The 23,274-nt window shown below is 44.9% G+C and overlaps 1 protein-coding gene across 5 annotated transcripts in view; it reads left to right on the forward strand.

Annotated features, from left to right (window-relative positions):
• march6 (membrane-associated ring finger (C3HC4) 6) overlaps positions 1-23,274 on the forward strand; it is a 116,100-nt gene that overhangs the window by 20,937 nt on the left and 71,889 nt on the right. For 4 of the 5 annotated variants that reach the window (XM_038796866.1, XM_038796868.1, XM_038796867.1 and 1 more), the window contains exons 2-3: positions 7,061-7,157; positions 8,339-8,412. The exons of the other annotated variant lie outside the window; for it this stretch is intronic. In XM_038796866.1, coding sequence (XP_038652794.1) covers positions 7,061-7,157; positions 8,339-8,412 — 171 coding nt within the window. The remainder of the gene's footprint in view (positions 1-7,060; positions 7,158-8,338; positions 8,413-23,274) is intronic. 5 annotated transcript variants of the gene reach the window in all.

A 23,274-nucleotide genomic window follows, 5' to 3' on the forward strand; every position in this document is an offset into this window, starting at 1 on the left:
TAATAGTAGGAGACTTTATTCTCATATAGACTGCAATAAAAATCTAAAAGACAAAGGCAAAATAATTCTTGAGCACTTTATTCTGTTTCTAGTCCAATGAGGAGGGAAGCAGTGCTGAATCCAGCTCTGCGGCATGAAGTAGGGCAAGTGGAGCATATTTTGATGAGTGAGAATTTGGGAAACAATAACAATGGAGAAGAATAGGTTCAATCAAGTGTAAATATAATCAACTGGGGAATGGGTAACTTTGGGGTGGCACAGTGGTTATCACTTGTCGCTTCACAGTGCCAGGGACCTGGGTTCGATTCCCAGCTTGGGCCAGGGGAGTCTGCATGTTCTCCTCATGTCTGCATGGGTTTTCTCGGGGTGCTCCGGTTTCCTCCCACAAGTCCTGGAAGATGTGCTTGTTAGGTGAATTGAACATTTTGAATTCTCCCTCCGTGTACTTGAACAGGCGCCATAGCGTGACGACTAGGGGATTTTCACTGTAACTTCATTACAGTGTTAATGTAAGCCTACTTGGGACACTAATAAAGATTATTAATTCAGTGAGTTGAAAAGGGACCTGGTGGATTGGAATTAAAAATTAGGAGATAAAAAGCTAATTTTTTAATGGAGGGCTTGCAAAATGGAAATGAGTCAGGTACAGAGTGTACACGTTCTACTGATGGGGAAAGATGGGAATTCCATGTTCATGCTCCCCGAGATAAAATGACACAGGAAAATGAGGCTTATGACAATTGTAAGGTTTGTAATACAGTAGAGAAACAAGTTGAAAATAGGTGATCAAAGAAAGGGAATTGGGTGATCGGAGAGAATATGAGACTAGATTAGCCACCAAGATAAAATTAAACCTGAAAGTATCTTAAGGACATGAATTGTATATGAGTAGGCAAAGGAAGGACGTGGTTGGTAGCGGCCTAAAAAGAGGATAATTTTGTGGACGAGAAGGAAGTGGCTGAGTGACTAAAGGAGTACTTGACAGACTCCTCATTTCTATTCGATACAAATGCAATGTTCAAGAAGGATGCAATAGTGACATTGAATAGAATAAAAATAGAGCGGATGTACTTGAAAGGTTGGCTGTCCCAAGTAGAAAAGTCAGCTGATCTGGAGGGATTCATCCCATGTTAATGAGGGAAAATTTGTCTGGGTGCAGGAGGTTTATCTATGAAAATCTTTCCAAGTGGCAGGGCAAGTTGGAATCATAGAATACCTACAGTACAGAAGGAGGCCATTTGGTCCATTGAGTCTGCACAGACCCTTTGAAAGAGCAACCTATCCAATCCTACTCCCCTGCCCCATCCTCGTAACCCCACCTAACCTTTGGACACTTAAGGGGCAATTTAGCATGGCCAATTCACCTAACCTGCACAAATATGGACTGGGAGGAAACCGGAGTACCCGCAGGAAACCCACGCAGATGAGGGGAGAATGTGCAGACACCACACAAGACAGTAACCCAATGCTGGAACCGAACCCGGGACCCTGGAACTGTGAGGCAGCAGTGCTAATCACTGTGCCATCCACGGTTGAGAAGGCTGTTTTTAAAAAATATTTATTTTTAGTAAATGGATCCTTGACTTTACTAATAGAAGAACACAGCACAAAAGCAAGGAAGCTAGCTAAACCTTTTATAACATGCAGCTTAGGCCCCAGCTGGAGTATTGTGCTTAATGGTGGGCACTGTACTTTGGAGGGAGGATGGCAAGGCATTGAATTGAGTGCTGAAGAATCTTTATTAGAATAGGGTCAGGGAGTGGGGAACTCAGTTATGTGGTTGGGATAGCAATCTGGGTTTGTCCTCCTTGAAATAGAGTAGGTTAAAGGAAGATTTAGTAAGGATTTTGGTAGGGTGGATGAAGAGAAGTTACTTCCAGTGGCAGAAGGTTGTGCAACCAGAAGATGCCTATTACAGGTGGCTGGGAAATATTTTTTAATGAACTGGCTGAAAGGAAGCAGATTAAATAATTACGTTCAAAATGGAGTTTGGGCAAAAAAATACAGGACTATGAAGAAAGAGTAAGGGAGTGGCATTGATTGGATAGTTTTTTAAGGAACTGGCATCGACATCAAGGGATAAATTACCTTTGCACTGAATCATTGAATGCTACACTGTTGGAGATGACATCTTTTGGACAAATGTAAATGTTTGCCCTCTGAGCTAGACACAAGATCCCGTGGCATTATTTCCAAGATTAGCAGGGGAGTTATTCCTGGTGTTATGAACGATATTTATCTGTCAACCAGCATTACAATAAAGCACAGGTTATCAAGTCATTGCTGTTTGTCAAAGTTTGCTACGTACAAAATGGCTGCCATGTTAGCTACATTACAACAGTAATGTGATAGACAAATACACTTCAAAAAGTTCTTAATTGGCTATAAAGCACTTTGAGATGTCCAGTAGTTGTGAAAAGTGCTATATTTGTTTCTATAATTTTGTTTCCACAATTGCTTTGCGATTTTCTGTGTTGGAGATGTTTTATTTAGATTGGCACCTGGAAAACTATTTGTGCACTCTTCATTGCTTTAAGAGGCAGATTTTGATGCACTGTATTCCCTGTGCCTCCCACAGAACTTACGCACTCTTATGTAGGCCTGTGAATGACCCAGAACTGTGGAACCAGCTGTCTTGCCCGAGTTCAAAACCTGCCCTGTTTATCATGCAGGACAAACTTGGAGCATAACTTTGCAACAACTGCATATATGTAAAATGGGTTTTGCAACTTTCTGCCTCCATCCATGGGGTTTCTATGATGACTGGTGGTCTTTACATCGGGATGGTTGTGCATTGCCTCTTTTAAGCATTGCCATTGTAGAGTTTGAAATAACTCTTAAACATTTAATCAGCCTCAAGATCACTCATCTTTATTTTCCTTCAGTATAAATTTTATTGCAATTTTTATTCTGAAATCAATACTTCTATGAAACTCTTGTATGCAGAGCTGTCAGTGTTTTTTTTAAGTAATTTCTTGGCAAGTGAAGTCTTCTGTGTATAAGTTCAAATTTTGCTTGATGTGAAAGATTCTATTAAACATCAATTATTTGAGAATTCCTTAAGTATCCAGATAGTTTTCTGGAATTGGGGAAGAAGCGATCGGACAATGTTACGCTGCACATAGAATACTCTTTTGCACACAAATTTGAACTTCGCCCTTGCAGATGGGTGAAATTCTCCTCTGTTTTAATGGGATATGACCACTGGAAGTCATGCTAATAGACCTTTCTCTGTCATTTCCAACTTTCATTGGCAAGAGCCAGAGTTTACACATAATAAGCATCTCGCTGCATGCATGCACAATCAATAGAATAGATACTGTTGAGTACTGCAACAATCACAGTCATTACCCACACCAAGTCGTGTCATGTTCATTTTTGGAGTACTACCATAATGACTGAAGTGTTATATGCTCTTTCTTGACCGTAAGCTTAATACTGATTAGATGTACTGTCCTTAGAACAAGTGTTACTTTTGCACTTCAGAAGCATTGCATCTGGAAAGACAACCTAATAATAGGAAACTTGTTTTTACATAATGCTAAACTTAGCAGATTAAGTAGTGTTTGAAATAAAATTTGAAATGATGGGAACGGAATGGCACAGTGAGATAGACACGGACCGTTCATCTCCGATCAGGGGAAAGAGAAGGAAAGACTTGAATTTTATGAAGTAAGGTTTTGTAGACTGGAACTATGTGCAGACATAAGATTTTTTTCATATTTGGATATAACAACAAAAATAATTTTAGTTAAAGTAGCTGAATAGATGCAAAAATCTAGTTATTGGTTTCCGACATACAAAGCCACACAATACAAAACCATTTAAATAATTTTACATTTGTATTTTATTTTTAGTATTCTGAATTCTTCTCGTCTGAAATTCTGTCTTTTCCATAAGCAAAACCAAAATCCATAAAATTGTAGAATAGGTTTATATATTCTGCACAGTCTCTTGTTCTGTCCTGCTGATTTTCAGCTGTGATTATGGGGAGGGAAGAGTGATCACTGGAATGTTGATGGGAGTTTCCTTTGTAACAGCAAAATTTACATCCGATAATTGCGGTCGTAGCTTTTACGAAGACAAGTTCATTGTTTTGAAGCAATGTGAGAGAAACTAATTTGTGATCCAGCAGTGAATTGTGTATTGGGCTACAATTATACTATCCCTTCTATGGTTTACAGTGTGATTTTGTCTTTCATTGATCAACTGCAGGGGTCAGATTGCTTCCTGACTTAGTGATGTAACATCCTATCCGGCAAGAAGTCACTTGAGATGTCACTACGTGGCATGCAAGTGTAGAGTGATCTGAAATTGTGTTTCAAAAGTGCCCAGTTTGTACAAGGTACTTTGTAATACAATAGAGTCTGAATTCGATTCGTCATTCTAGTGTCGTGAGGAAGTGGGCACAGTCTCACATTTCATGACATTTAAAAAATCATAAGTGAATGAAGCTCTGCACTAATCTGTTTACTGACGAGCAGTGCAATTGACACAGCACAAAATAATGCTTGCTTGTAAACAACCAATAGTGCAACAGTATGGCTACAGGCTTGCACATCTGAAGTGAGCACTGTATTGCATAGGTAGCAGTTGGAAAGCTTATGCTTTTTTCTTTCTTGGCTGGTTATGTGCAATATCAATTGGCTCATGCTTTGTTTCATAGTAATCTCAGGCCAGTGTTGCACAGAGATGAAGTGCACAGGAGCTAGTTGGTTCAGTCAAGACAGTCTTTAACTCCTGATTTTATTTTTCTTTAACCCATTCTGAAGAAGAAGTGAAATTACAACCTCGTGCTAGGCAACAAAAGATAATAAGCATCGGTGGGGGGGTGGGGGAGAAGCTGCGGAAGCAGTCTTATAACAAACCTGTACTTGTAACAAGTCTATTGAAGTGTCTTGTATTACTACTCGAGTCATTTCTAAATCAAAATGAAGGCGAGTATTGAAATAATACAACAATTGTTCTTCTTCTCCAAACATATAGGCACGTGAATGGTAGTCAGAAATCTTCAGTATTTATTTGTTGGTTGTGTATGGTTCCCGGATGAGAACCCAACTATTTGCAATTGATAAAACTGAGAGAAAGGTGAATGCATCACAGGAGTGATAACACTGACCATTAGGATTATTTATTTTTCCAATGAAGGGGCAACGTAGCATGGCCAATCCACCTACCCCACACATTTTTTGGGTTGTAGGGATGGGAGAATGTACATACTCAACACGGACAGTAACCCAGGGCCAGGATCGAACCTGTCACCTCGGCACCGTGAGAAAACAAACTTTAAGCACAGAATTAATCACACTAACAAACAACAAATAAACAGCTTTACAGTCAACAGTTCTTAAATCAAAGAGGGAGCTCTGACACACTTTATAAATCTGCCACTAAATATTTTAATTAAGCAAATCTATATAGTTCAAATACCACTTCTAAATAAATTTAACAATCAGGTTTTGTTTGCTTTACTCTGCAGATTCCTGGAGAGAACCTTCTAGGAACAAACTGAGGACATTTCCTGTCAGGCTAAAGTCCTGTGGCAAATTGAAACTGCAGACAGACCTGACCCCTCCCCTTAATTACATCTGTACCCAAAGCATTACGACATTCTTCTGTCTCCACCCACATGTGTCCCAAAACCTGTTTAGCCAGGACCAAACACAGTATCCCTCAAATTATCGACACGCCAGAGACCTCCAAACCAAAACAAAATTTCATTGGCCAGCTATCTGTAAACAAGTAAATACTTCTCCAATCTATCAGCAGAATACTTCCCCTCCAAAATCCCTATTTACTACACTCTCACGACACCTTAGTCACAGCTTTAGTAGACCTACTGTCCATATGTATCATATTGCCCTTGTGGGGTAATCTAGAACAAGAAGTCACAGGTATAGGTTAGGTTGAGAGGCGGGAGATTTAAAACTGAGATGAGGAGGCACTACTTATCGAAGAGGATGGTGAATTTGCGGAACTCGCTGTCCCATAGTGCGGTGGAGTCCGAATCATTAAATAGTTTCAAAAGGGAGAATTTCTGATTTTTTTTTAAAAAAAGGGTTAAAGGCTTATGGGGAACAAGTAGGGAGGCGGCTTTGAGACCAGGAAGAGATCAGCCATAATCTGATTGAATGGCTGAGAAGGCTCAAAGGGCTGAATTGCCGCCTTGCATTCGTGTCAACCTATTTTTAAAAAAAAGAACCAGCAATATGGAAAGATGGCTTCATTTTCCAAAGTCATTTTCAACTTTAAATACTAAAATACTAACCACTATTACACTAAAAGATATATCAACATGTTCATGCATGCAAACAGTATAGTCCATTTCAGCCTTTCTTTTCCCAACTTTAAACATTCCAGGGCAGCACGGTAGCATTGTGGATAGCACAATTGTTTCACAGCTCCAGGGTCCCAGGTTCGATTCTGGCTTGGGTCACTGTCTGTGCGGAGTCTGCACGTCCTCCCAGGGTGTGCGTGGGTTTCCTCCGGGTGCTTCGGTTTCCTCCCACAGTCCAAAGATGTGCAGGTTAGGTGGATTGGCCATGATAAATTGCCCTTAGTGTCCAAAATTGCCCTTAGTGTTGGGTGGGGTTACTGGGTTATGGGGATAGGGTGGAGGTGTTGGCCTTGGGTAGGGTGCTCTTTCCAGGAGCCGGTGCAGACTCGATGGGCTGAATGGCCTCCTGCACTGTAAATTCTATGATAATCTATGACTTGCATCTCAAAGTCGCAATAATGCATCTGCAATCATGTTTTCTCTTCCTGCTACAAGTATAATTTTCAAGTTGAATGGTTGCAGCAATAAAATCCATTTAAGCAGTCTTTCATTAAAATCTTTAAACGTCTCCAGAAACCTCAGTGGATTATGGTCTGTGTAAGCAGGTTGCTAACAATCCATTAGAAACAATTAAGTGTCAAAATACTGCTCATCACAGTGGGTACGTTCATTTAGTTTGAACTTTCAGAATAAATGTTGGAACTGAATAACTTAATAAGCTAAACGCGCTAAGAGTTTGGTAAGACTTAATACCAAGACACCCTTTCTCTTCTACCTCAACAGATATATGCCGAGTATGTCGGTCAGAGGGGACACCAGACAAACCACTTTACCATCCTTGTGTGTGCACTGGCAGTATCAAATTTATCCATCAAGAGTGGTAGGTTGGATCAGATTAATATAATGTGCAGTAATCTTTTACATTTATGCAAAATACTATTTTATAAAATAGTAAGTAACATTACAATGAGGCAATTTTCTGTCGCCATTAGCTTTCTTGAAAATAGTCACGCACAACATCTCAATTCTATTGTGCCGAATAACTTTATAAATATGATTAAAACTAATGAATTTTGTTTACAATTGAGATGAGAAATGAAACTCCATATAAATTCTAAAGCGATCTGTATGAATTTTACAAGGTTCATCTAATGAGTGAAGCATTTGAGTAATTGGAGCAACATTAGATAGAAAAACTGAAATTGTAAATATCGGAAATATAAAATAAAAAAGATGAAGTTGGGCATGTAAAACTATCTATCGGCATCTGAAAGACACATTTAGATTATTTACCTCTGAATATTTGAGCTCTCGCTCCCCTGAAATCTCCCCCCCCCCCCCCCCCCCCCCCCCCCCCCCCCCCCAAATGTGAACCTAGCAGTGGTAGAAGAACGAAACAGCGCAGAAAATTAATTCAATCCTATCATCCCTGTGCCACTGTGATGTCACTTTAGTAGAGATATCCAATAAGTTAGACACTTCCACAGAATCAAGTATCTGCAAGAGAAGTCCACTGTTACCCGGCAATTAATATCGACTTGAAGATCTCCAACAATGTGGCACTACCTCAGTACTACTTTGAAGCATTAACCTAGATTATGTACTCAATTTGGTAGAGGGGTATGAACCTAAAACTTTCTAGCCTGAGCAGGTGTCCTACTAACTGAGGACGAGCTCAGAACTAAGCTAATTGATACCTAGTCACCGAATTAGTATAAAATAAATCAACAATGCCTTGATAGATGAGAGCACATGAATCTGGTAAGGTTTATCAATAAATGCAGCAGTTAATAATGCAAGGTGTGACTGCTGCAATCAATTGTATGCGGTTGCGTGTTTGCTTACACATAGTGAGTGAATATAGTGTGCAAAGTGAAGATGCATTGATGAACAAAAATGATGACAAACCTCATTAAACTGCAATGTGGGAATAATGCTTCCTGTGAACTTTTACGGTATAAGCAAAATTATTATGGCGCAAATATTTTAAGTCCTCTTGTTTAAAAAAAATTAATACTTGTCTATGTTTGACAGTGCTAATATTTTTACCTTTTCTCCTAGTTTAGTTCAGTGGCTCAAACACAGCAGAAAGGAATACTGTGAACTATGCAAACACAGATTTGCTTTCACACCAAGTAAGTAACTAATGTCTGTGTCAATGTTATGTACTTGTCAGTCAATTCATTTGTTTTGGTATCCTTCCACATAATGACATGGTTGCAATTGAGAACTTGGCAAAATAGGCGATTAAAGCTGTGATGCACTCCTCTGTGCTGGTTGTTCAGGAGGCTGTTTGAAATGGCATACAGCATTCAGAGTTCAATTTTGCGATGGAACACTGTGCTTATGTATTAAACCGTTCGAGGAAAGCAACTTGCTGTGGGTTTACAAAGTTCACATTTCAGGTTGATTTGGTCAACCTTTGGTTGATGAAGGACTGAGTGCAGTTCTTGAAATCAAAACATAAAATGCTGGATAAACTCAGCAGGTCTGGCAGCATCTGTGGAGAGAGAAACGGTTAATGTTTTGAGTCCACATGATTCACCTTATTGATGATGTCCCTACTTCCAGCAATGGAAACTGCTAACTACGGTGATTGTCTCAGTTAAGATGGTATAAACAGGAAGTATATAGACACAGGTTACCAGTAGTATATCAACATGGAAAATATGATATTTTTTATAATTGGAGCATTTTCACCTGCATTTCTGGTAAGTGTGTTTTTGTTGCGAAAAATGTCGGAAATTGTTCTGTAGTATATTTTGTTGCAATAATGTTATAAATATCCCCGGTTTAAGATACACACAGTATTTCTTCTAAAGCTGTGATTAAGGAGTTGTAAAAGTGTGTTAATCATTGTTTTTTTTTAATAAACATTTTATTGAGGTATTTTTTGGTATTATAACAGCACCACAAATGAAACTATAAACATAGTGCAAAAGCCGTCTCCCTCCGTTATAGGTCCCACTTTATTAACCACCCCCCCCCCCCCCCTGCTGACGATTAATTTTCCGTGAAGAAGTCAACGAACGGTTGCACCTCCCGGGTGAACCCTAACAGTGACCCTCTCGGGCCGAACTTGATTTTCTCCAAACAGAGAAAGCTAGCCATGTCTGATAGCCAGGTCTCCGACTTCGGGGGCTCTTAGTCCCTCCAAGCTAATAGTATCCGTCTCCGGGCTACCAGGGAAGCAAAGACCAGAACTTCTGCCTCCCGTATCTTCCGACACCCTGAAAATTGCCACCTCTGGACTCGGTGCCACCTTTGTTTTGAACACCGTGGACATGACATCTGCAAACCCCTGCCAAAATCCCCCAAGCTTCCGACGTGCCCAGAACTTGTGGACATGGTTCGCTGGTCCTCCCGCACATTTTGCACATCTGTGTTCCACCCCAAAGAATCTGCTCATCCGGGCCACTGTCATGTGAGCCCCGTGAACGACGTTAAATTGTTTCAGGCTGGACCTAGCACATGTTGCGGATGCGTTGACTCTACTCAACGCATCCGCCGATAGACCATCCTCTATCTCTCCTCCCAGTTCCTCCTCCCACTGGCGCTTCAGCTCCTCGATCTGCGTCTCCTCTGACCCCAGAAGTTCCTTGTAAATGTCAGAGATGCTCCCTTCTCCGACTCACCCTGTGGCAACTACCCTGTCCTGAATCCCCCTTAGAGGTAGGAGCGGGAAGGTTGACGCCTGTTTCCATAGGAAGTCCCGCACCTGCAGATACCTGAATTTGTTTCCCCTCGCCAACCCAAACTTCTCCTCCAGCGCCTTCAAGGCTCCCCTCTATAAACGTATTCCCCATCCTCTCAATCCCTGCTATCCGCCATATCTGGAACCCCCCATCCATACCTCCTGGGGCAAACCGGTAATTATTACCGATTGGGGACCAGACTCCTGCTCCCACATGTCTCCTCCATTGTCCCCAGACTCTCAGGGCCGCCACCACCATGGGGCTGGTGGAGTACCGTGCCGGCGGGAATGACAGAGGCCTCGTTACCAATGCCCCCAAACTGGTGCCCTTGCATGAAGCCGCCTCCATACGCTCCCATGTCGACGCCTCCCCCCACCACCTACTTCCTGATCATGGCTGTATTCGCCACCCAGTAATAGTTACTAAAATTTGGCAGCTCCAGCCCGTCCTCTCCCCAACTCCGCTCAAGCATTACCTTCCTTACACGCGGGGTCTTGCCCGCTCAAACAAAGCCAGAGATCACTTTGTTGACCCATATAAAAAAGGACCGCGGAATAAAGATGGGGAGACATTGAAACATGAACAGGAATCTCGGGAGGACCGTAATCTTAACGGTCTGCACCCTCCCAGCTAATGACGACGGGAGCGCATCCCAGCTCTGAAAATCGTCCTTCATTTGGTCGTCTAGCCGGGCCAGATTTAATTTATGCAGCCGGTCCCATTCCCGCGCCACTTGAATGCCTAGGTACCTAAAGCTTCTCCCTACTAATCTAAACGGCAGCTCCCCCAATCGCCTCTCCTGTTACCTCGTCTAGACCGCAAACATCTCACTTTTCCCCATATTTAGCTTGTACCCCGAAAACCGGACAAATTCCCCATGAATCCTCATGATTTCTTCCATCCCGTCTAATGGGTGCAATACATACAGGAGCAGGTCGTCTGCATAGTGCAAGACTGTGCTACATCTCTTCTCCCCCCCCCCCCCCCCCCCCCCCCCCCCCCCCCCCCACCCCGATACCAACCCCTTGAAACACTCAGAGCAATTGCCATCGGCTCTATAGCTAGCGCGGACAACAGTGGGGAGAGGAGGCATCCCTGTCTTGTTCCCCGGTGCAGTCTAAAATATTCCGATGTTGTCCTATTCGTCCATACACTTGCCACAGGAGCCTTTATACAGCAACCTGACCCAGTCAATAAAGCCCTGCCCAAATCCGAACCGTCCCAGTACCTCCCACAGATAGTCTGGGAAGCACTGAAGGCAGTGGTCAGCAATCAAAAGCCTTTTCTGCATCCATTGCGATCACTACCTCCACCTCCCTACCTTCCGGGGGCGTCATGATCACGTTTAACAACCTTCTTACATTGGCCACCAACTGCCTACCCTTAACAGACCCCGTCTGGTCCTACCCAATAATGTCCGGAACACAATCCTCAATCCTGGAGGACAACATTTTGGACAGCAGTTTGGCGTCCACATTCAACAGGGATATCGGCCGGTAGGACCCACACAGCTCCGGGTTCTTGTCCCGCTTCAGAAGGGGTGTAGATAATTTGAAGGACGGTGCTTAGTCCTGGATAAACAGTTCATGGGCCATCTTAGTGGGAGGAAACTGAAGAATACCTTATGATGTAAATAAGTGGAGCAAGGTCTGACTGTAGTTTTGCAGTTTGCCATCGGACTTTCAGCTTGTCCCTGGTAGCTTCTCTCCAAGGTCTTTGCACAAAGAGAAGCAAGTAAACTTGATTGTTAACTTTATTTGTAACTGGTAGTTTGTTTAATTGAAATGTATATAGTTGCAGGTGTAGCGAGTCAGTTGAGGATTTTCCTTTTCTTTGAGAGCTGTTTGAACTGTTAACTATAAAGCTGTTACTTTGCCAATGGAATTGATTCTGTTTTTAAATTAAAGTTTGTTTTAACACAAATACACACTATTGGTCAGTATTATTAATACACCTATTGGTCAATATTATCAATCCTGGGGTGAAGTATCCTTTGCTTACAGTTTTACAAACTGAAAATTGTTGGGTTTCTTGTCCGGGATCCGAACATTGTTTTATATTGGCATCTTGAAATTGTGTAATGTATATTTCTCCTTTTAAAACTAAGATTGATCAGAGGTTACTATAATTGCCCAGTGCAGACTTAGAAGCTTATGACAGTTCTTGATTCTCTGTTGATGAATCTAGTGCAGGGAGTGATTAAAGTACCCAACATGATTTAAGTATCGAATCTTTACTCTATTTTTTTCAATTTAAAGTACCTAATTTCTTTTAAATTAAGGGGCAATTTTTAGAATAGCCAATCCACCTACCCTGCACATCTTTGGGTTCTGGAGGGGTGAGACCCACGCAGACACTGGGAGAATGTGCAAACTCCACATACAGTGACCCGGGGCCAGGATCGAACCCGGGTCCTCAGCGCCGTGAGGCAGCAGTGATGACCACTGCGCCGCCCTACATAAGTTTTGAATCTTAGGAACCATAACATTTTGAATGTGTGCACATTTTCAAGTATTTCAGACTGTTTTCCTTCTTTGCTTCTTCAACTTTAATTTTTTTTCTAAATGTCTTATTTTTAATGTAGTGCTGGATTTCATGATTACTTTGTTTGAACAAGTGACTTTGTTGCACGTTTTACTGTGGTTGTAAAACGCGTTTATTGGAGTGTATTAACACGCCTCCGAGTTCGACGTGTGCTTAACACTACTAGGCTCTGTTCTATGTAATTATTTAGCTCTGGAGTCGCCAGTTGCCGTATAGGCAACGTCACAAGTATTCCAAGGTCAAGTTCAAAGTAATAAAGACGATACACCGATTAGTAAAGTTCAAACGATCAATATTTATTATACAGTTATAATAAATACTCATGCACACACTAAGAGACTAAGCTATAACTAAACTTAAGTGAACAGAATACTTATCTAACAGGAACAGGCAAGGTCAGAGAACGAGGCCTTCGTCCTGGTCTTGTACTGCAGCCTTCAGCAAGCGTTCTGGTACTTTGGGGTCTAGTGGGCTTGGATCGCGTAGCGAGCGTTGAACTTACGGTTTCGGCGGCTGGTGCTCAACGGCTGGAGTCAGGATGCAAGATGTCAGTCAGAGCCGGAGCACGAGTTTAACAGACCGGGCTCTGTGGGGAATTTGCTTTTATACCCCTCTCTAATGTCCTTGCCCCCTTCTAGGCGGGCTCTACCTTTCGGTACCGATTGGAACGTTTCCAAACGGCTACCTTCGAAATCCTCCAATGCGGGGGCTTCCCTCGATGTTGGGGGGTGGTTTCGATATTCTTTACTCTGGTGCCATCCTGTCTGCTCCACCAATTAAGTGCTACATTGAGATGGAAATGTTGCCATTGTGTGCCTCTGGATCTGGGCTGCCTCATCAGAATGTTAAGCGTTTTGCCATTAACACCTTTGGCTTGGAGATCTGCACCTGGCCAGAAAACTGGTTTGCTGCTTGCAAAATGCTAATTAGTTGAGAGCAGGCTGTCTGTTCTCACTAAACAGGCTTTCCCTGCTGTCTTCCATTTTAGTTTGGCTCAGTGTCCATTTTGCGTGGCCAGCATGGCTACATTCCCTCCTTGTGATCCTCACAATCATACTATTGTGAAGGATCACCTATGTACTTTGCCTTCCTTGTGTTCTGACCTCTTGCCAGTTCCTGTTCTACTCTATTCTTAAACTATGGGAAGAAGAAAAATTTTAACTAACATCTCTACTTGGCCCTATGTCAAAGGGACATGCATTACTACAACTGGGAACCTCTACCTATCACTATTAACCTTAACCTTAACTTAACATTTCATCACTCTAAAATCTTAACCATTCACACCACAACATCACACTTCCCAACTCGGCAGTCGAGTATGGAACAATATAATACATGGCTGAATTTTTATTTACAGAGTGTTGTAATCAGTGAGGGGTTGAGGGGTTTGGTGGAATCCGAAGATGGGGGATTGAACTCTATAGATGGGTGAGGTGCTGGAACGAGAGGCTCTCCTCTTCCATTTCCTCAACCTGAGGGTCTGCACTAGTATGATGAGGATCGCGATCACCAACAGTGATTCGATTATATAGGACATGGAGTACCACGTCATGAATTTAGTACACCAGGTCTGAACCTCGCTGATCAGAGCTGAGCATTGGGGGTTTGCTGTAATTGAAACATTTACGGTGGGGGTTGTGGGGGAAACGTGTCTTGTTTCCACACATATACATATGACATTAAACAGTAATAAGTGGGCTTCCATCATTTTGCTGTTCTTCTTCTTTCTCTTCCTTCTTCCTCCGGTATTGACAATCCTGGCTTCGACCTCTGTCTCGTCCTTTGAAACCTTTGGGATCAAGCACAGTATCTGTCAATACACAGTTTAAGACCTTTACTTGTTAGTGCATCTGTCTTTCAAAACCCAATTGACCCTTTAAAATGACTGGCTAAGTCACACCCTGTGACTCCCCTCATTTTCTTTTTTCAAAAAGCGAATTTAAAGACCAGCATACACCTAACAATCCTTCCTTCTGCGAGCCGTCTCGCAGGCTTTGCTGATTTACCATCCGAATGTTCCCGGATGTAAATAGCATGTGGGATGGCGGCCGAAGGGCTACCTAACGTAAAATGAAAACAAACTTTGAAACAAACATCCGAATGAGTTGCGTATGGGCCGCGACGGGTACGAGTTGGATGGGATCCCCGGGTAGGGCGTGCTGTGCCATACCCGAGCTTGGCTGACCAAGGGTTGGTTCTCAGACAGGGCGGGTCCTCAGTGCCGTTTGTCCACTGCCTGAGTAACCTGGAGAGAAAAACGGGTATGAATGTATTTACCATGACTTGCAGCCTCTATTCCGCCGAATAGAGGGGCACCTAAAAAACCAAGGGAGCCAAGATGCTCCAACTGAGGACATCACTGAAGTTCTCAGAGATATCTGCAGATAAACTATTTGGCGTGTGGCCGTACAACTTTGGAAAAGATCTCCAATCAAACCGAAGTTCTCAAAAGTTTCGGCAGACAAACTAACGTGTATGTGAGGTGGTCACAATCTTTTCAGCTGAAAAGAAGATGTCCATCCTCCAGCTGAACCATTTACTGTACTGAAAACAAACAAACAAAAAACGAAGACAAACATACGTGCAGGTTCCATCAGAAAGGACATCGTTTCCCTCAAACGATTCCTATTTTACATCATCTGGACACCTCACTTTGATTCTGCCTCTGTGAACAGGGTCACAAAGGGGTTGCCGTGTCGGGAGTCAGACACCGTGTCGTCCTGCTCTCCCGGATCCCACACCCTTGTGTGGATCAGGCATGAAACTTTGGAATTGTGTGACCGGGGGTCACTTTCATCATTGCGGACAAGTCTGTAGGAATTGTCCCTGTGCCATTGTGTAGTGTCGAGTGTGTTGTCGGGGTAGTCGGGGTCGGGTGGTGGTTCTGGATATTTGAGGTAGGTGACTTCCATGGGGTCACTGGAGTCGGGGTCGTAGCTGGTGCAGTGTGGGCTGTATGGCTGTGTGCTGTCGCTGTCTTCAGAGTCAGTGTCAGTCCTGCTGTCTCTGCTGTGGCAGCTTGTGGGCGTGTCGGGGCGTGGTCTGTAGTGGTCTGTGGGCGGAGTCGTGGGCGAGTCCGTGGATGAACTGGTCTGTGAGGGGGATGGTGGAAAAGTGTCTCTGGTGGGCGGGGTGAAGTGTTCTGCTGCATCCAGCAGGACATGGTGAGCATGGTTGGCCTGTGTTCCATATGCCTTTAACTGGTTTATATGGAACCACGCGGTCTTCCCATTAGGATACTTTATCCTGTAAACGGAGGGGCTAATTTTGTCCGAAATTGAGTAGGGACCGGAATATTTTGGAGCCAAAAAACTGCTGGGGTTATAAACAGATAACATTACCTGTTGCCCAACCTGGAATTCTGTGGTGTGGACGGTCTTATTGAAACAGGCAGTACGTTGCTGTCGGCGTTTCCCTAGCTGGACTGCGGCTGCGATCTGTGCAGACCTCACAGTCTCAACTAGATCTTTAACTGCCTTTTCATGTGTGAGGGCCGTCACTTCGGGGCTTGTCATGTCCAGTCCTAAAAGGAATTCTGTACCTTTCATAGGGCGTCCGGTCATGAGTGTGTGTGGTGTGTATCCTGTCGATGTGGAGACAGTGTTCCTTATGAACATAAGTGCAAAGGGGAGCACTGAATCCCATGTGGAATTATTCTCTTGAACCATTTTCCTGAGGGTCGTTTTTAGAGTCCGATTCATGCGCTCCACAATCCCGCTGGACTGTGGATGATACGCAATATGGAAGTTTTGTTTGATACCGAATATTGTCAGGACGTTCCTCATGACCCGTCCTGTAAAGTGAGATCCCTGGTCCGAATCGATACTTCGGGGTAAACCCCATCTCGTGAAGATGTGGTGGGTCAGGATCTTTGCAGCTGTCTTAGCTGTGTTTGTTCGTGAGGGAAATGCCTCTACCCATTTGGTAAAGGTGTCGATGACCACCAGAACGTATTTATAGCCATTCCTACAAGGGGGCAATGGACCTATAAAATCGATCTGGAGGTTTGTCCAAGGGCCGTTAACTGGGCGAGTATGCCGAAGTTGTGCCTTCTTAGAATACCGCTCCGGGTTATTCTGAGCACAAATCAGGCAATTCTCAATGTAGTGTGTGACATCAGTCCTGAGATTAGGCCACCAACAGAGTTGCCTGAGGTGCCTCGTTGTTGCATCAATTCCCTGATGCCCGTGTCCGTCATGGAACAAGGCAATCATCTGATTCCTGTCCTGCTTCGGGACCACATAAAGTTGGTCCTTAATGATCACACCCTCATGTGTGGTCAGTGTGTGTTTAAAGTGTTCGTACGCAGGCACAAAGTTTCCCTTGAAAACCTCCCTGAGGTCTCCGTCCTGTTTCTGTGCTGCTACGAGATCTTTAATCTCTGTCTGTGAGACTTGGACTGCGCTCACAGGGGCGCTAGCTGGTGCGCTAGCTGGGGGGGTCCATAAGTGTCCTCTCCTGGAACCTGCCTTAGCCAATGCGTCGGCTTTTACATTCCCAGGGGGTGATGACCTATGGTGGCTGCGAACTTTTATAATGCCGAAGGTCCTGTCCTTCGCTTTCTCTAGGATATGCTGGAGTAAGGGGGCTGATGGAAGGGGTTTTCCGTCTGCGGAGACAAAACCTCGTGTCCTCCACAGGGGCAGAAAATCTGTTAGGCTATTGCATACATATAAGCTGTCTGAATATATGTCTGCTGGGCTGGGGAAAGAATCGGGGTGGTCCACTATATACGCTATGGCTGCTAGCTCTGCTGCCTGCGCGCCTAAGTGACCTGGTAACTTAAGAGCTATCTCTTCGAGAGCGCGCCCCTGCGCGTCCTCGACATAGATGCCGCATCCTGTGATACGCTCACCATTTAAAACTGTGGAGGAACCGTCTACATAAATCCTCAAGGGTCCACACGTGTCTGTGGGCTGGGGGCTTTGTTTCGGGTTCCCTATCTTCCTGGGGGGTGTTTTTGCTAAAAAGGGTCCTGTGTTATGCAGGGGAGCTACAATTTCACAGTCATGGGGCTGTCCGGGGTATTGGAGGTTGTCTGCTAAGTATGTGTGTGTGCGTGTCCGTTTTACTGTAATGTCCCGTCCTTGTAAAAGTAGGGTCCACCTAGCTCAGGGGTGGGCAAACTACGGCCCGCGGGCCGCATGCGGCCCGCCAAAGGTATTTCTGCGGCCCACCAAGTCATTAAAAAAAAAAATTTTAAAAAAAAATTTTTTTTTTTTTTTTTTTTTAATTTTTTTTTAAAGGTTAATGGGTGGGGGGGCTGTTGGGTTACTTACTGGTATAGGGTGGATACGTTGACTTGAGTAGGGTGATCATTGCTTGGCACAACATCGAGGGCCGAAGGGCCTGTTCTGTGCTGTACTGTTCTATGTTCTATATGAGGCGCCCAGAATCATAACCGGGTGACGTAATTATTTTACTTAATATACTATGCGGCCCTTTGTGAATTGTGAATTTCTGAATGCGGCCCTTGCACGGAAAAGTTTGCCCACCCCTGACCTAGCTGCCCTAATCTGGCTAACTGAACCGTCCTTCAGTCGACCGTCTAGTAGTAGCTGTGTGGGTGTGTGTTCGGTTAGAATGGTGATGGGGTTTAGTCCGGTTATGTATGAAAAGTACTGTACTGCCCAGAAGACAGCAAGGAGGTGCCTCTCACAGGCTGAAAATCCTTGTTCTACCGGGTCTAACAGTCGGGAGGCATAAGCCACTGGTCTTAGCTGCTCGTGCCGTTCCTGAAGCAACACGGCCGAGAGGGTCAGATCTGTGCTAGCTACCTCGATTGCGTACGGGGAAAGTTGGTCGGGGACTAGCAGCGCGGGTGCTGCACTAAGGGCTCGTTTCAACTCTTCCACAGCGCCTGTATGCTGCGGAAGCCATTCCCAGGGGGCTCCTTTCTTAAGGAGGTCTGAAAGTGGGGCGGCTTTTGTCGCGAATCCGTCTATGTGGTTCCGACAATAGCCAACCAGTCCTAAAAACGACCGGAGGGCTGAAACATTCTGGGGAAGGGGCAATTTGACAATCGAATCAATTCTTTTGAATTCGATCTCGCGTTTGCCGTGCGTGATGACTGATCCCAAATACATCACTTTACTTTCCAATATTTGGGCCTTTTTCGGGTTAACTTTACAGCCAATTTCAGTTAAGAGTTCCAGGAGTTCGGCCAGAAGCGTAATGTGCTCTGCCTTTGTGTCTGTCTGCAGTAGTAGGTCGTCTACATACTGTACCAGACATTCGGGTCGGGAAAATTTCTCTAATCCACTTGCCAGCTGTCGGTGGAAAATGGAGGGTGAATTGTGGAATCCTTGTGGGAGGCATGTCCACGTGTACTGCTGAGTTTTAAAAGTGAATGCGAATTTGTATTGGCACGCTTTTGCCAATGGTATGGACCAGAATCCGTTACTGATATCCAATACCGTGAAGTACTTGGCGTTGAGACCCTGCTTGAGCATGGTCTCGGGACTAGTAGCTACCGTTGGGGCTACTGCGGGGGTTACTTTGTTGAGTTCCCGATAATCGATGGTCAGACGCCATGATCCATCGGGCTTCCTCACTGGCCAAATAGGGGCATTGTTGGTGGAGGCTACCGTTCTCAGTACACCTTGGTCCAATAAGCTACCTATAACCTTTTCTATTTCCACCTCTGCTTCAAGGGGAAATCTATATTGCTTTTGCGGTCGGGGGTCCTGTCCGGTAACATGAACTTGTCCAGTCATTCTGCCACAGTCATGACGGTGACTTGCAAATGCTGTCCTGTGTTTGTTTAGTAGGGCCTTAATTTGTCGGTCGGTGTGGAGTGTAGTCAGGTTGAATGAGTACTCTCCCACTGCGCTAATCCGATTAGCGTAGTCTCCTACTGTGAGGGTGGCTGGGGCTCTGTCTGATCTAGCCATTCGCCAGACACACTGGTTCACTGGGTCGAACGACAAGCTGAGAGCGTTCATAAAATCTATCCCCAGGATGTGTTCTGCCGTCCGGGGAAGATTTACTAGAACTACGGGGTGCCTTGTGCTAATGTTCCCTAGCTGGATCGCTACGGGTGCTGTGATATGTCCCTGCTGCGAGTGTCCGGTGAACCCGCTAAGTGTGATGGTGGAGGTGGTCGGCCACGTGTCTGCGTGTGCCGTGGTCGTAGAGTTAATGGTGGTGCGGGATCCTCCTGTGTCCCACAGTAACTCTATGGGCTTCCCTTTGACTTTTGCTGTGACTACGGGCCTCCCTGATGAGTCCCATAGTGTGTCACAGACCCAAGTGGGGGAGCCCGAACACCGTCAGTTCGTCTCGTCCACATTGGTGGGTCCTGACTGTACTATCACATTGTGGATGGGTTTTGCCTTACTGCGGTTCAGAGTGCCTGTCTGCTGGCCTCTCTGAGATCGCTGGGGTGCATTACACTCTTTTGCCCAATGCCCTAACTGTCCACAGTTATAGCATTCCTGTCCTTTCTGTTGAGGGCTGCTCTTGCCTTCATTTACCCATGCGGGCTTCTGGTGCTCTCTGACTGCTTGGATATCTGCAGCAGCCTGAGCCTCTTCTGGGGATCTAACTTTTCCTTTTGCCTGAAGCGATTGCTCCCAAGCGCGGGACAATCTTTTCAGGACCCATTTTTCGTTATGGGCCTCTTCTGAGGGGTCATAGCTATTGCAAGCGCTCTGTCCTGCTTCTGTTGCGTGTGAGATAATTGTGCGCGTCCACTTAACCATGTTTTCGCGGGTTAAATGCGCTCTATCTAGCTGTCCGAAAACTGCGCTGAAATGAATCCACAGCCTTCCTGCGAATGCTGTGGGGTGTTCGGATCTTTTCTGCCTGCACTTATTCAATCCTTCTACGGGGTCACCTCTATTGTACCCGATGGCATCTAAAATGGCGGTGTGCATCTCCTCTAGGCTGCCTCCTGCCACGTTCTGTGGGTCGGGGAGGGCTGCTACTACACTCTGGTCTAAACTCAGCACGGTGAGCTTAACCTGCTCTCTCTCATCCAGGCCGTACATGGTAGCCTGCTGCTTTACTTTAGCGAAAAACTGGTGGGGGTCTGCGGTGGGGAGGAACGGAGTGATCTTTTCACACGTGTCCCTTAGCTGGGTTACTGTTAAAGGGGTGGTGTAAGTTATGTCTGGGGCGCCTTCTGATTCGGCTTTTCTCTGCGTGGTTACGGGATTCATGGGTGCGGTTGTGGTCTGAGCTGTGGGGGGTTGGGGTGCCTGTCGTTTCTGCTGAGCTGCGGGCGCACATGTTCCCTGAACATAACGCTGCGCTGTCTCGCTTAATTCCTGCCAATCTGGGGCGTTTTCCCCATCTAACTGTGCTCCAAAGGTGCTTTGGAAGCCATTCTGCACCGAAAGCAGAGATTGCAGTTCCGCAATCTGTTTCCTGCATTTCGCGTGGTCAACTGTGCTTTGTCTTTGTTCGGTCGTTGCAGCATGGAGTGCTCTCAAAGCTGCTTTGAGATCAGAACATTGCCTCTGCAATGCCTCCACCTGCTTTTCCGATTCCTGTCTTATCAGAACGGCACGTTGCACGTCCTGATAGGCTTTCTCATACTGGGTCTGGGAACTGTTCAGATGAGCTAGACAAGACTGGTGAGCCCTCTTGGCATCATCCACCTCTCTATCCTTCTCTGCCAACTTCCCTTTGAGATCCAGGTTCTCCTTCTCGATGTCCCTGACATCGACCTTACTCATCCTATTCCTCTCTTCTAAATCTGTCCGGAGCGTCCTGATGACCTCCTCTGCGCCTCGCAACTGTGCCAAACAGGACACAATCGCCATCGGCTTGCGTGCTTTACCTAGGTTCTTTTTGTGTATTTGAGAGAGGTTCTCCCACCAAGTATGACCTATACTCCCGGGACCTGTCTCCTCATTTGCACAAAACTCTTTCCAAAGGGGCCATCCCTTTCCTTGTAAATATTTGCGGAGTTCCAGCTCCCACGTGGGACACTGGCCTACCCTGCTACTGTTGCTGGTCGCTGCGACCACAAACTTTGCTGGATCCATCAGACGTTCCATTGCCTGCATGGCCATTTCCTCTGACTCTCTTTGTATAATTTGGAACAGGGGGTTGTTGGGGTGGTGTTTCGAGAAAAGGGTACGGCTTACGCTATTTTCCGATCACAAAACTACCGAAAGTTTGTCGCAACAAAAAGCTTTCAGTTTTACCTTACAGCCCTGTTAGTACGCATGCACTAAACACACTTCCGAATTTCGCTTATTATTTTGAACACCTTGAATACTTGTGATCTCTTTCTTTCTCTGCAATTTGGAGTTCTAATTCAAATTTCAGGGTCCTGGACGGTGTGGGGTTTCCACTTACAACCGTGTCCCGTCAGGAAGTCGCCACTAAATGTTGCACGTTTTACTGTGGTTGTAAAACGCGTTTATTGGAGTGTATTAACACGCCTCCGAGTTCGACGTGTGCTTAACACTACTAGGCTCTGTTCTATGTAATTATTTAGCTCTGGAGTCGCCAGTTGCCGTATAGGCAACGTCACAAGTATTCCAAGGTCAAGTTCAAAGTAATAAAGACGATACACCGATTAGTAAAGTTCAAACGATCAATATTTATTATACAGTTATAATAAATACTCATGCACACACTAAGAGACTAAGCTATAACTAAACTTAAGTGAACAGAATACTTATCTAACAGGAACAGGCAAGGTCAGAGAACGAGGCCTTCGTCCTGGTCTTGTACTGCAGCCTTCAGCAAGCGTTCTGGTACTTTGGGGTCTAGTGGGCTTGGATCGCGTAGCGAGCGTTGAACTTACGGTTTCGGCGGCTGGTGCTCAACGGCTGGAGTCAGGATGCAAGATGTCAGTCAGAGCCGGAGCACGAGTTTAACAGACCGGGCTCTGTGGGGAATTTGCTTTTATACCCCTCTCTAATGTCCTTGCCCCCTTCTAGGCGGGCTCTACCTTTCGGTACCGATTGGAACGTTTCCAAACGGCTACCTTCGAAATCCTCCAATGCGGGGGCTTCCCTCGATGTTGGGGGGTGGTTTCGATATTCTTTACTCTGGTGCCATCCTGTCTGCTCCACCAATTAAGTGCTACATTGAGATGGAAATGTTGCCATTGTGTGTGCCTGGATCTGGGCTGCCTCATCAGAATGTTAAGCGTTTTGCCATTAACACCTTTGGCTTGGAGATCTGCACCTGGCCAGAAAACTGGTTTGCTGCTTGCAAAATGCTAATTAGTTGAGAGCAGGCTGTCTGTTCTCACTAAACAGGCTTTCCCTGCTGTCTTCCATTTTAGTTTGGCTCAGTGTCCATTTTGCGTGGCCAGCATGGCTACAACTTAATGATTGTAGCTGACAGATTTAAAAATTTGACGCCATTTGTAATTGCAATTTAAAATATACAATCTGGAATAGAATGCAACGGTGCTTAAGAGTCTGCAAAAAGTAAACAGTTTAGGAATGGAAAAGCATCAGACTTTGAATTTAAAGAATGGAATGATCAAGATGCGTTATATATTGGTGCATCAACATGCTCATACCACAGGAATAGACCTGGTTTCCTCTTGGAGCTTGCTTCCAGATGTGGTGAATCTTTGCGTTTTTCTATGATGTTTGGGCAGCTGCATACAGGGAGTTGAGGGGCAAATTGTTTGTAACCATCCTGGATTACATTTCCTTGTGACTATCAAAAATTATTGACAGCAGCGTGGGAGCAGGCTAGTCTTCCGCTCCCTTAGCAGATGTTCAGGAGAAACCCAAAACCTGCAAAAGGGAATTTTCTGATCTGAATGGAGAGATGTTT

This window comes from Scyliorhinus canicula, chromosome 5 (assembly GCF_902713615.1).
Source record: "Scyliorhinus canicula chromosome 5, sScyCan1.1, whole genome shotgun sequence".
Classification (NCBI taxonomy): Eukaryota; Metazoa; Chordata; class Chondrichthyes; order Carcharhiniformes; family Scyliorhinidae; genus Scyliorhinus; species Scyliorhinus canicula.